Source organism: Serinus canaria, chromosome 24 (assembly GCF_022539315.1).
Source record: "Serinus canaria isolate serCan28SL12 chromosome 24, serCan2020, whole genome shotgun sequence".
Lineage (NCBI taxonomy): Eukaryota > Metazoa > Chordata > Aves > Passeriformes > Fringillidae > Serinus > Serinus canaria.
In genome coordinates this window covers 1,928,858-1,941,800 of record NC_066337.1, presented here as the reverse complement: position 1 = coordinate 1,941,800, position 12,943 = coordinate 1,928,858, and the positions used below count along the sequence as shown (strand labels likewise).

The following is a 12,943-nucleotide window of genomic DNA, read 5'->3' as shown; positions in this document are numbered from 1 at the left end:
GTCCCCAACTCTGTCACCGACTCGCCCTCCCTTTTATCGCTTCTCCTGCGGCGGGCAGGGGAACGGGGCCCCGGGGCGGCGGCCGTGCGCGGTCCCCTCGCCGCGGTCCCCCGGGGTCCGGCTGCGCCCCGAGCCGTGGCCGCGGGAGCTGCTGGAGCCGCGGGACGAGACGCTGCCGGTGGTGGAGCAGCTGCCGGACACCTGCCCGCGGGGCAGGCCGGAGGGTTTGCTATAGGGGGTGACCTCATCTGCAGGGGAGGGACAAGGTTGGGGCTCGGCCGTGGCACCCGCAGCCCTTTCGAGGCGCGGTCCGTGGTTCTGGCTTACCGCCGCGGGCCGGGCGGTGCGGGACCCTGCGCTCGGCCCCGCTCGGCTCCAGCTCCGGAGAGGGGCCGGGGGTCTCGCCGGGCGGCGGCAGCGGCGGCGGCGGCAGGTCTGCGGCACAGAGGGAGGAGAGGGTTCAGCTCCCCTGCTGAGCCTCCTGAACTCCCCGGGTTTTTCCTCACTCTCACCTCCCGTCCGCTTTTCCCGGCGGTAGCGGCTGCATTTGGGCTTCAGGCGATTTTTGGAGATCACCCCGCGGGTTTTCCCTGGGAAGGTGGGGATGGCAGCGTCAGCCCCCTCCATAGCCAGGGAGCCCCCTTCCCACCCAATTGGGCCCCTCGGGGCTCACCTGTGCCGGGAGGGCAGAGGGCTCGGGGTGGGTGGCCCTCGCTGGTGTCCGGAGTCACCGAGGGACTGCGTGCCTGTGGGGGGGTGCTGACACCGTGGGGGGGTCTCCTGGCAAAGAGGAGGGGGGAGTGAAGCCAGGGTGGGGGGAGAGGCATGGGAGCTCAGTGGCCACCACAGTGCTGGCACAAGCCCCCTAGAGCTGTGCCAGAGCCAGAAGAAGCCATGTGGTACTGCCACAGCTGGATGGCAGTGGTGTAGGTGGGCTGAAGCATCACAGCTGGGTAGAAGTGCCACAGCTGGATCACAGCTGGGGTAGCAAAGGGGAGCTGGATGAGTGCAGTGGCACAGCTAGGGTGGAGGACCACAGCCTGGCAAGGCTGTGATAGCAGGGCTGGCCTGCAGTGGCACATCTGGAGCACAGCTGGATAGAGGCTGCTCAGCTGGATTACAACCACACAGCTGGATTGCAGTGGCACATCTGGATGACCACACATCTGGATCACAAGCACACTGGCAGATTTCAGCTGCACAGCTAAATCATGACACACCTAGATCGTAGAACAACTCGGTTGCAACCATGCACCTTGGTTGCAGCTGCACAGCTGGAGTGCAGGGACATGCCAGCATTGTGATGGCACAGGTGGACTATGGCAGAGTGGGGTCATGGCAGCACAGTTGGGTGATGATGGCCCACCTGTCTTGTGATGGTGCAGCTGTATTGCAATGCCCCAGTCACCCACAACATCATGGATGTGTCATGACAGCATGGCCAGAGCACAGCTGGAGAGCAGGGGTGGATGGTGGCACCACGGATGGATCACAAAGAGACGCCTGGACCATGGCAGGACATCCAGACTCCACTGGGGCATCCAAACCCCAATGGCACGGCCAGACCATGGTGGCACAGCAGGACCAGATCATGATAAGAGAGGCTGGATTGTGATGGGACACCCAGGCCATGGTGGGACATCCAGAGCCTGATTCAGAGTACAGTGACAAGGCCAGACTATGGTGGAATAGTGGAACTGGATCATGTGAACATGACTGGGCATGATATCCAGAGCCCAATGGGACACCTGGACTTCAGATGACATATCTGGGCCTCAGCAGCATGGCTGGATTATGACAGCATGGCAGAGCCAAATGGTGACAAAATGGCTGGGTTGTGATGGAACATCTGGACCATGGTGAGGCATCTTGACCCCAGCAGAACATCTGAAACCCAATGAGACACCTGGACCCTCATGACACAGTTGGACCATGATGGCATGGCAGGGCTGGGTAGTGACAACATGACTGGATCACGATGGAACACCCAGGCCATGGTGGGACGTCTGGACCTCAGTGGGACATCTGGATCCCAATAGGACATCCAGACCCCAATGGCACGGCCACACCAAGCAAGGGCCATCCCCTACCGGGGCGGGAGGGAGCTATCGAAGTCGCGGAGGCGAGGGATGTCCTCCGTGGTGCGAGGCGAGGGTGTCAGCGTGGCGGTGGAGCGGCAGCCGGAGGAGGTGGTGGGTGAGGATGCAGCAGTGGCACAGGGGATGTCCTCACCAGGGTACCACACCTCCATCCCCAACCTGCAGGGTGGAGACCACAGGGTAGCTGCTGGAGGCAGCATGCCCAGCCCCCGAGCCCCCACCTCACCCTCTGGCTGCCTCTTCCTCTTCATCTTCCTCTTCCTCCTCCTTCTCCTCCTCCTGGGCACACTGGCTGAGCTCACTGGCTGAGGGCGGTGGGGGCAGCAGCTCTGTCCAGCTCACCGCCGGCGGTTTCACTGCTTGCCCCAGCTTTGCTCTGGCCCCTGTGCCAAGGAGGGATGCTGGGGGGGCTGTGGGGAGGGCACCGCACCACAAGCACCCACGTGTGCCCCCACCCATCCGACCACCCTACCGTGCTCAGCCCGGTCACGGGGCACCTGGGAGGCTGCAGCATCCATTGGCTGGGAAACCCCCCCAGGGTAGGAGGTCCCATACTGTGAGAAGGGACGGGGGAATGTGCAGAGCTCCTCACTGTCAACCTCGATGGTGCTGTAAACCGGCCCCTCACCAGCCCCCACTCCAAACTGCTCCGTCTGGGCGATGTAACGGGTGATGCCAGCATCTGCAGAGGGTGGCCAGCATCATCAGGGCTGATCATCACCCCCTCAAGAGCCACCCAGCCCCATGCTGACCCCTCACCATTGTAGTATCTCTCAGTGGTCCCCAAACAACCGGCAGAACTGCCTGTGCTGCCACCACGCCACGCATCCACCAGCCACGGGTAACCACCTCCAGGAGCTGCCCTGCAGGGGGATGGGGTGAAGGAATGCTGGTGGTCGGTCCTGGGTCTTCTGGGGAGGGCAGGGGGTGCCAGGGGGATTACCTGGGGTTGCTGCGCACTGGAGCCGGGAAGGCAACTGTGGAAAGAGATGGGGGTGAAGGCAGCGAGAGACCATACTGGGACCCCGCAGCACTTAGAGGCTTACCGGTGGGTGTGTAGGCAAAGGATGCTGTAAAGAGAGGGACAGTGGGTGGCTGATGGGTGGGGGGTGAAGGGTGAGGGGTCCCAGGGGTAGCACCCCCCTGTACCGGTGAAGTGGCTGAGCTCCTTCTTCCTCCGGCGGCGGCTGTAGAGCCAAGCAGCAAAGGCAGCAAGGATGACCCAGCAAGCGCCACCAACACCGGCAATGAAGGCTGGCTGCCTGGCTACCTCTGCTAAATGCTCAGTCAAGCTGCTCCCACCTGCTGGTCCCACATCTCGCTCCACCAGGGGAGCTGCAAGTGACACAGGAAAGAGGGACACACCGGCAGGGTGCCAGGGAGCCATCCCCAGCACTGCAGTGGATGACCCCATCATCCCCTACCCATGGGGGACAGTTGTGACAATGAGGGACTCACCGATGTGGATGGGGACAGGGGCACTGCGGGCACCCACACCAGCACTGGTGGCAGCAGCAACCTCAGCACGGTAAGGGACCCCGGGGACAAGTCCCCGCAACACTGTCGCCAGCACCGTCCCCTCCACGCTCTGGTTGATGTGGAAGCGGCTCTCATTGCCCAAGCACCAAATCTGGTGGGGACCAGGAGGAAAAGACGGGGAACATCCGTAAGGACGCCATGACGTGGTGCCATGAGAGGACAGAGTGGAGCTGCCACACCCCTGCTGCTGTCCACGCTTACCCGGTAATCGCGGATAATGCCATTCTGCTCTGCCAGAGGTGGTGGCTGCCATGAGATGCGGACACTGGTACCATTCCCAGCCACACTGACAGCTCGTGGTGGGGCACTGGGGGCTGCCAGTGGAGGACACATGGGTATCACCTCCAGGTTGTCCCCAGGGACCCACACTATCCCCTCCATCCCTGCACTCACCCGCTTCAGGGGTGCGCAGAGCCCGCACAGCACTGTCGGGACCGTGGAGGTGATGGAAATAGGGTCGGACCTTGACCTCGTAGTCCTGGCCCCGGCGCAGCTCAGTGAGCAGGGCCCCCCGCTCCCCCGGAGCCCACACCGTCCGTGCCTCCTCCCAGTGCCCGCCGCGCTGCCGGTACAGCACCCGGTAGCCCTGAAGGAAGGGTGCCTGGTGCTCCACCTGAGGACCCGAGGGAAGGGTGGGATGTGGGGATGATCGACACTGGGAGCCCTGTACAGGTAGGGAGGCTCAGCACTCACGGTCCAGGAGAGGTGGACGGTGCCCAGTGGCAGCACCACAGGTTCCTTCAGGTGCACAGCCACTTGTGCCAGCTCCTGCTGCACCTGCTCAGGATCTAGCCCTTGCTGCATGAGGTTGGTGTCTGCTGGAAACATGAGAGGGTGGAGGGTGCATGCATATCTCCACTGGTGTCACCAAGGCAGGGAGCCATGGTGACAGCACATACCCATGGCAGGTTCATGGGAAACTCCACTGGCATCACTGGGCAAGGATGGACCCAAAGACTTTGGGTGCATGGGCACCTCCATTGGTGTCACCAAGTGGAGATGGACCCAAGGGTGGGGGGGTTTGTGGACACCTCCACTGATGTCACTGCTGGGTCTCACCTTGGGTGCGCACAGGCTCCGAGATGCCACTGGGGTCACTGAGCCCGTAGGCATTGACCGCCCTCACCAAGAACAGGTAGACAGTGTCAGGGACAAGGCCGGTCACTGTGTGGGTCTCACCCTCCACATCAGCTGCCACTGTCCGCCACGGGCCACCCACTGCCTGGCTGCCAGGGGACAGGGGTGACTCATGACAGGGTGGTATCAGGACACCACATCATCCCAGCAGCCAGACAAGAGGCTTGTGTGATACCTGAAAGCCTCCACTATGTAAGAGGTGACATCAGTGGCACCACTGTCCTCATTCCTTTTCCAGCTCAGGGTGACACTGCTCTTGGTAACGTTGGTGACCACAGGGGTGGAGGGTGGCCCAGGGAGGAGATCGGGTGCAGGGGAAGGCAGGGAGAAGTCGGATTCATCACCTACAGGGAGATGCATGGAGGTCTGGGTGGCTTTGTTCCCAGTGCCATAGAGTCCCTGCTGCAATGAGATCTCCATGACCCACCTTGAACCTCCAAGGACACGCCCCAGCTTGTCTCACCCGCTGGGCTGGTGGACACGCACTTGTAGAGCCCGGAGTCTCTCACCTGCAGGGGGAAGAGCTCCTGCCCCATCACCCTGAGCACCCATCACCTCGGCACCCACCACCCTGAGCACCCACCACACTTTGTACCCACCACCCTTAGCCCCAGCATGGCTTGCACCCACCACCACGAGCATCCATGTCCCTTTGCTCCATCCCTTGCACCCACTGCCCCCTCCCTCCCTGCAGTACCCCCTCGGGTGCCCCTGCCGGGGCCGGCTCACCCGGAGGCCGGTGATCTGCAGGGTGCCATTCTCCAGCAGGCTGGCACGGGGCTGGACACCTACCAGGGCCCTGCCATCCTTCAGCCACCCCACGCTGCCTGGAGGGTCATGGGCCCCCACCCCACAAGGCAGCCGCACTGTGGCCCCCACTGGCAGCACTGTCCGGTTAGTGGGAAGCAGGCTGAGCACCAGTGGGTGGAGTCCAGTGGGTGCTGCAGGGAGAAAATTGGGAATTGCTGAGTGGTGGGGTAGGTGTCACTCATACGCTGGATGTGCCAGCTTTCCACTGGCACTGGACTTACCCCCTGTCACCTCCAGGCCTGCCCTGGCCAGGACACTGCCGGCCACGCTGATGGCCTGGCACAGGTAGTGGCCAGCATCGCTGGGCTGGACGCTGACAATGGTCAAAGCACCGCTGGGGCTCACCCAAACACGGCCAGAAGGGACTGGGGGCTGGCCCGGGAACAGCAGGGTCTGAGAGGGAGCGGGATTAGTGGGGGATGAGGGATGAGATGAGGACAGGGTTAGGAGTGGGAATGAAATTGGGGGATGGGATGGGATGGGATGGGATGGGATGGGATGGGATGAAGTATGATGGGGTCCATGATGGGAAAGGAATGGGGACAGAGATTTAATAGGGACTGTGATGGGATGGTGATGAGGACATGTAGGGATGAGGATTGGTACTGGTGTGAGGTTGAGCTGGGATGAGATTGTGATGGAGATGAGATGGGGATGGTGTGGGAATTAGGATGGGGATTATAATGGAATGGAAATGGTGATGGGATTGGGATAAGGATGGGACTATGATTGGGTGTGAGGTCAAGGATGAGGGAAGGTGACAGACCTGGCTCCCCTCCTTCTGCCAGAAGACAGCGGGTGGTGGGTTGCCCTTGCTCTGGCACTGGAAAGTCACACTCTGGCCAGGGGTGACAGCTTGGTCGTGGGGCCCAGTGACAAGCTGGGGGGGCACTGCAGCAGTGTGAGGAGAGACAAGGGCTTGTCCAGGCACTCCACCAGCATCCAAGGGTGCTCCCCAGGGCCCCCCTTACCGTGCACAGTGAGGGTGCCCGATGCCTCCGACCTGCCCACGCTGTTGTCAGCCACACAGGTGTAGGTGCCCTCGTCCTCCACCTGCAGCCGGCTGATCCGCAGGGTGTTGTCTGGCAGCACCTCCCACCTGGGGAACACCATGAGGCTGCGGCACCAGCCGAGTGCTAGGGCACCAGGAGGGTGTGAGGTGCCATGGGGTGGGGATGTAGTGAGGATAGAGGATGTGGTGGGAATGTGGGATGTGATGGGTACAGTGGAAAGCTGGGATGCAGGAAAATGGGAAATGTGATGGGGATGTGAAATGTGGTGATTGGAATGTGATGGGGATGTGGGATGCAATGGGGATGTGGGTTGTGGTGAGGATATGGGATGTGATTGGGATTTGGGGTGCGATAAGAGTGTGGGATGCAAAGAAGATGGATGCAACAAGGATTTGAGATGCAAAGGGGCATCTGGAATCTGATGGAGATGTGACACCATGGGAATGTGGAATGCCTTAGGGAACACGGGATGTGCTGAGGATGGAGAATGCACCAGGGTCATGGAATGGAATTACTTGATGCCATGCGGATGCCAGGCGCTCCAAGCACACCAGGCTGGCACACACTGAGCTGCCCAGCTGCACCACAGACCTTGGCTGGCCTTGGTATCCCTGAGCCACCCCCCTTGCCCCCTACTCACCTTCCCAGTGGCATTTCACCCTCCTCCTTGCGCCAGCGTGCCGCCGGCTGCGGATCCCCCATCACCTCGCAGGCAAACTCCACCGTCCCCTCCACCAGCACCACCTGGTTCTGGGGCCTCTTGCCAAATGCTGGGCGCTCTGCAGGGTGGCTGTCAGTCCCAGCAGGATAGCACCCACCTCCCTGACACCCCAAACATTAAATCCCCACGCACCAAAGACAACCAGCTCGGCCGGCTCGCTGTCCCTCTCCCCCACCACGTTGGTGGCCACGCACACATAGACACCAGCATCGCTCTTGTGAGTGCTGGCCACCATCAGCTTCCCACCACGGATCTGCAGGAGGAACAGCTCATCCCACATCCCCCTCACATCCCACATCCACCCTGTATCCCACATCCCCATCACATCCCACATCCGCCCTGTATCCCACATCCCCATCATATCCCACATCCACCCTGTATCCCACATCCCCGCTGCATCCTACCCCCCACTGCATCCCGTATCTCTATGACATCCCACATCCTCATTGCATACACATACACATCTCCCAGCCCTATCAAATTCTGCATCCCCGTTGCATCCTGCATCCCCATTGCATTTCATATCCCCATCACATCCTGTATCCTCACTGCATCTCACATTTGCACCCACGCTGACATCACATCCCATGTTTCCATTGCATCCCAAATCTCTGATGCATCCCATATCCCTGTCCCATCCTACATCCCCATCTCATCCCATATCCATTCCATCACACAACTCACTGCTGCATCCCTCATCCTCACTGCTGCATCCCTCATCCTCACTGCACCCATCCATGTCACCCCACATCCCCGTCACATCCTGTGTCCCTGTAACATTCCCCATCCCCCTACATCACCTTCAGCCCAGCTCTGGCCCCCCTCACCGTCAGGCGCTCATCCTTGTCGCTGACCCGGACTCCGTTTTTCTTCCAAGAGACGCTGGGCTCGGGGTGCCCGCGGGGCGGGACGCACTCCAGCACGGCCGGTTCTCCCGCCGCCACCACCACGTCCCCTGGGGGCTGTCGGAAATCGTCCCGCAGCACTGCGGGGACACAGCGGCCTCAGCTGCCAGCCCCGCGCCCCAGGGCTGGGGGCAGCACCAGGGATCTGAATTGGCTTTAAAAGATTTTCATTTATCTTCATTGATTTTACTCGATTTTCAAATGCTTTCAAATATTTTCATTTGTTCTCATTTATTTTCATGTATTTCCAATTATATTCACCTCTCTTAATTTCTTTTACCATGTTTTCATTTATTTTCACTCCTTTGCAGTAATTTTCATTTATTTCCAATTATTTTCACTTTTTTCATTGTTTCTCTTCATTAATTTGCACTTGTTTTTTTCATTTATTTTCACTTACTTTCAGTTATTTCCACTTTCTTTAATTTCTCTTTTTTCCATGTTTTAATTTATTTTCTGTTATTTATATTAATTTTCACTTCCTTACTTTTATATTCATTATTTTTCACTTGTTTTCTTTTTCCATTTGTTTTCACTTAGTTTCATTGATTTCCAATATTCCTCACTTCTTTGAATTTATTATCATTTCTTTTCACTTTATTTATTTCTAATTATTTTCCTCTCATTTTCATTTATTTTCCCCTCTTCACTTGGCAACAGAGGTCTGGGAATGTGAAAGCCACAACCACTGGAGCAGGCTGGGCTTAGGCGTGATGCCAGAACCCCAAATTTCCCCTGCTCAAATCCTCCCAACCCCTTCAGGACTCACCGGCCACCTCCAGGGAAGCATTCCTGCTGGTGGCCTCCCCCAGGTAATTCCTGGCCACGCAGACATAAACGCCCTCGTCGGGCTTTCCGCGCCTCCCGTGCAGGATCCGGAGGAAGAAGAGGGAGCCGCCCGGGAGGAGGGTGCGGTGGGAGCGAGGATCCTCCCGGTCCGTCTCCACCCGCTCCCCGTCCTTGTACCACTCCACCTCCGGGGCCGGGCGCCCCTCGGCCTTGCAGCTCAGCGTGGCCGGTTCTCCCTTGGAGACCAGGACATCCGTGGGGTGCTCCACGATGCGGGGAGCCGTGTCCTCCAGCTGGGCGTGGGATCCTGCAGGAGAATCGGGAGGGGTAGGGATGGCTTTGGGGGCTGAGCATCCTTGGCTTGTGTGGGGCTCTCCTGGCCCCAGACCCGCTTTGCTTGGATTGTACGAGGTGAGAGATGAAGTGTGGCCAGGTCCCAGCCCAGCATATTCCAGGGTGGGTGCTGTGGGGAGGGAGCAGGACAGGACCACAGAACAGAACCACAGGATCACAGAACAGAACCACAGGATCACAGAACCACAGGATCACTGGGTTGGAAGAGACCTTCAAGACCATCGAGTCCAGCCCAGCCCCAACCCCTCACCTAAACCCTGGCCCCCAGTGCCACATCCAGGCTTTGTTAAACACACCCAGGGATGGGGACTCCACCACCTCCCTGGGCAGAACATTCCAGAACTTTATCACTCTTTCCATAAAAACTTCTTCCTAATATCCAACCTGAATTTTCCTTGGTGCACCTTAAATCAGATGGGGAGGGTGTCAGGCAAGGCCAGTGGGACAAAGCAGCTTTCCTCCCAGTAATGGCCTTTTCCACCAAGTTTCCACCCTGAAGAAACAGGGTTGGGGCTAAATTCTCCCCAAAAAGGGATTTTTCCATCAGCTGCAAGTGCTGACTTTCTGTAGCAGAGCTGGTCATTTTGGGCTGCATAAAATGCTTAATTTTAATTTTTAAAAAGTTTAAATATTGGGGTTGTGGGGCCGTTCCAGAAAAAAAACCCAATCCTGCTAGGGCACAGGAATTAATAGATGGTCAATAATGCCAGCAAAATTAATGCTCATTAATGCTGGGGCCAGCTGGGCTGAACCACGTGTGTCCCCAACACTGCCTGGGGTGCCTTGGTAGTTCGGTCCCCAAGTGCCACTGCTGGCCCAGTGGCACAGGCACAAACCCCTTCATGCCCAGCCACATGTGTGACACAGGGTCTGCACAGACACATGTGCAGCCATGCACTGCATGTGTTTACACACAGGTGTGCATGCACATGTGGGTAGCCATGCAGGGGTGCACACGCACACTGAGGCACTCACAGGTACCTGTGCGCACACAGGTGCACTACACACACACACACACATGTGCTGATATGCATTACACACATGTGCATATGTGCACATGTGCATTACAAGGGCAGGTGCGTGTGTGCACATGTGCATTGCACACACAGGTGCATGTACATGGGCAGTCACGCAGGGGTATGCACACACACACAGAGATGCAACCACAGACACATGCACACGTGTGCATTCAGGTAGGGGTGTGCATGCCCTGACATGCACAGATGCATGCATGTGTGTGTGCATTCGTGCAAGGTGTATACACACGCACACACACATCTGTACACATGCATGTATTCAGGGCGGGTGTCCACACACACACACACACACACACACACACACACACACACACACACACACACACACACACACGTGTTCAGGCATGCAGAGGGGCGCACACACATGCACATTCACACAGGGGTGTGCGTGCACACACAGGCTGCACAGGCAGCTGCATGTGCACAGGGGCACACACAGGAGCATGCACATCCATGCACATCCACAAACACTCAGGTGGGGCCATGAGCCTATGCTTACCCACACTGCTGCGTGCACACACATGCACACACTGAACACACATGCACACACATGCACATATGCACATTGTACATAAATGCACACATGCAGACATATGCTCACTGCATACACATGCACACACATGCACACATGCACACTGTACAGACATGCACACGCATGCACACTGCACACACATGCACAGTGCCCATAAATGCACTTATGCACGCTGCATACACATGCACGCATGCACGCCCATGCACATATGCACACTGTACAGACATGCACATGTACGGACCCACAAGCACACATGCACACCACACACACCCATGCACCCATGCACACTGCACACACATGCACACACATGCTCACTGCCCATAAATGCACACATGCACACACAGCCCACACTCATCTCACACTCCCCTCCCCTGTTCCCCGCCACCCTGGGGCAGGATGCATGAGGGGCTGCAGTTTGGGATGCCCAGGGGGTTGCCATGGGGATGGGATGTGGCTGCCATGGGGACAGAAGCGATGCTGTAGGGTACTGGGTACCCCGGGGGGCACAGCAGGGACTGAGGGGGCCGCAGCTGGGCCCAGTGACTAATTGGGACAAGCAGGGGGTCAGGGCAGACCCCTTCCTGTGCCCAGCTGGCTGTGCAGGGGCAGGGGCTCCCATGAGGTTTGGGAACACCCCCGCCCCCTCCCCAGCCACCCAGGGCCAGCTGGAGCGGCACAGACTAAAAAAGAGGGGAGAGGCTCAAAACTGAGTCAAAATTCACTCAGACACCCTCTCCCCTACCCCTCCTTCACCCCCACTCTGTCCCAGCTAGGGGTCATGGGGCTGGTTTGGGGACATGGGGAGGATTAGGGCACACGGAGCTGGTTGGAGGACACTGGGTTGGTTTAGGAATGTAGAGATAGTTTGGGAACACGGAGCCAGTTCCAGTTAGTAGTCTGGGGATTGGCTTGGGGACACAGGACTGGTTTGGAGACGTGGAGCCTCTCCTAGTTTTGTCTGGGAGTTGGTTTGGGCATGCTGGGACAGTTTTGGGACACAGGGCTGGTCCTGGTTTGGAGACTGGGGATGGGTGTGGGGACATGAAGGCTGTTTGAGGACACTGGGTTGCCCCTGGTTTGGGGTCTGGGGACTGGTCTGGGGACATGGGGATAATTTTGTGTCTGTCCCAGCTCGCAGTTGGACAGTTGATGAGGAACACGGGACAGTTTGGGAACAGTGAGCTGCTTGCAGTTCAGGATTTGGGAACACAGGACTGGTTTGGGAACACCAGGACAGTCCTGCCTTGGGCAGAGCGGGCTGGTCTCGGTTTGGGGTCCTGTAGATGACCTAAGGACACCACATCACTCCCGGGAGTTGGTCTGGGGACAGGGAGCTGTCCCAGAATGGGGACACCGGGCTGGTGTGGGGACACTGGGTCAGTTCTGGAGCTGTGACATGGGGCAGATCCCTGTTTGGGGACATGGGACAGGATGGGAATCCAGCGTCGGTGCTGGTGGGATCCCAGCTGGGGCTGGGGTCTGTGGGTACTTCCAGCATCCTGGCTGGAGCCGGAGCAGGAACTCCGGGACGGGGGAGCAGAAGGACCGGGGAGCACGTACCGTTACCGGGGGTGAGATCGGGCAGGTGGAGCGCGGCGATGGAGCGGTTGATGCCGAGCAGGAGTGAGGAGTTGGAGCCTTCGGCTCCCAGCGAGTCGGCAAACAGGTTCATCTGCAGCAGCGTCTTCAGCAGGTACCGCAGCATCCTACCCCGGCTCTGCTCGGCTCGGCTGAGATCGGCTTGGCTCGGGTCGGCTCTGCACGACACTACCCGGCACGGCAAAGACTGGCTTAGCTCAGCCCGATCCGGCTTAGCCAGATCCGGCTCAGCTCAGTTCGGCTAGGTTTGGCTCAGTTCAGCCCAGTCAAGCTCAGTTCAGCCCGATACGGCTCAGTCCGGTCCAGCTAAACTCAGTTCGGCTAAACTCGGCTGGGCTCGGCTCAGATCAGCCCAATCCGGCTCAGCCCGATCCGGCTCAGCTCAGTTCGGCTGAGATCGGCTGTGCT

The 12,943-nt window shown here is 58.8% G+C and overlaps 1 protein-coding gene across 1 annotated transcript; it reads right to left on the bottom strand.

The window, feature by feature from the left end:
- Positions 1-33: 33 nt before the first annotated feature.
- ROBO3 (roundabout guidance receptor 3) lies at positions 34-12,641 on the bottom strand. Its single transcript, XM_050983517.1, is given in 25 exon segments — positions 34-248; positions 328-435; positions 513-590; positions 674-780; positions 2,091-2,258; positions 2,326-2,482; positions 2,572-2,781; positions 2,859-2,962; positions 3,043-3,169; positions 3,249-3,729; positions 3,840-3,952; positions 4,032-4,251; positions 4,332-4,456; positions 4,698-4,864; positions 4,951-5,119; positions 5,203-5,284; positions 5,505-5,716; positions 5,807-5,978; positions 6,352-6,476; positions 6,557-6,684; positions 7,239-7,377; positions 7,452-7,572; positions 8,147-8,304; positions 8,994-9,320; positions 12,497-12,641. Coding segments are annotated over 25 exon segments (4,158 nt in total).
- Positions 12,642-12,943: the final 302 nt, after the last annotated feature.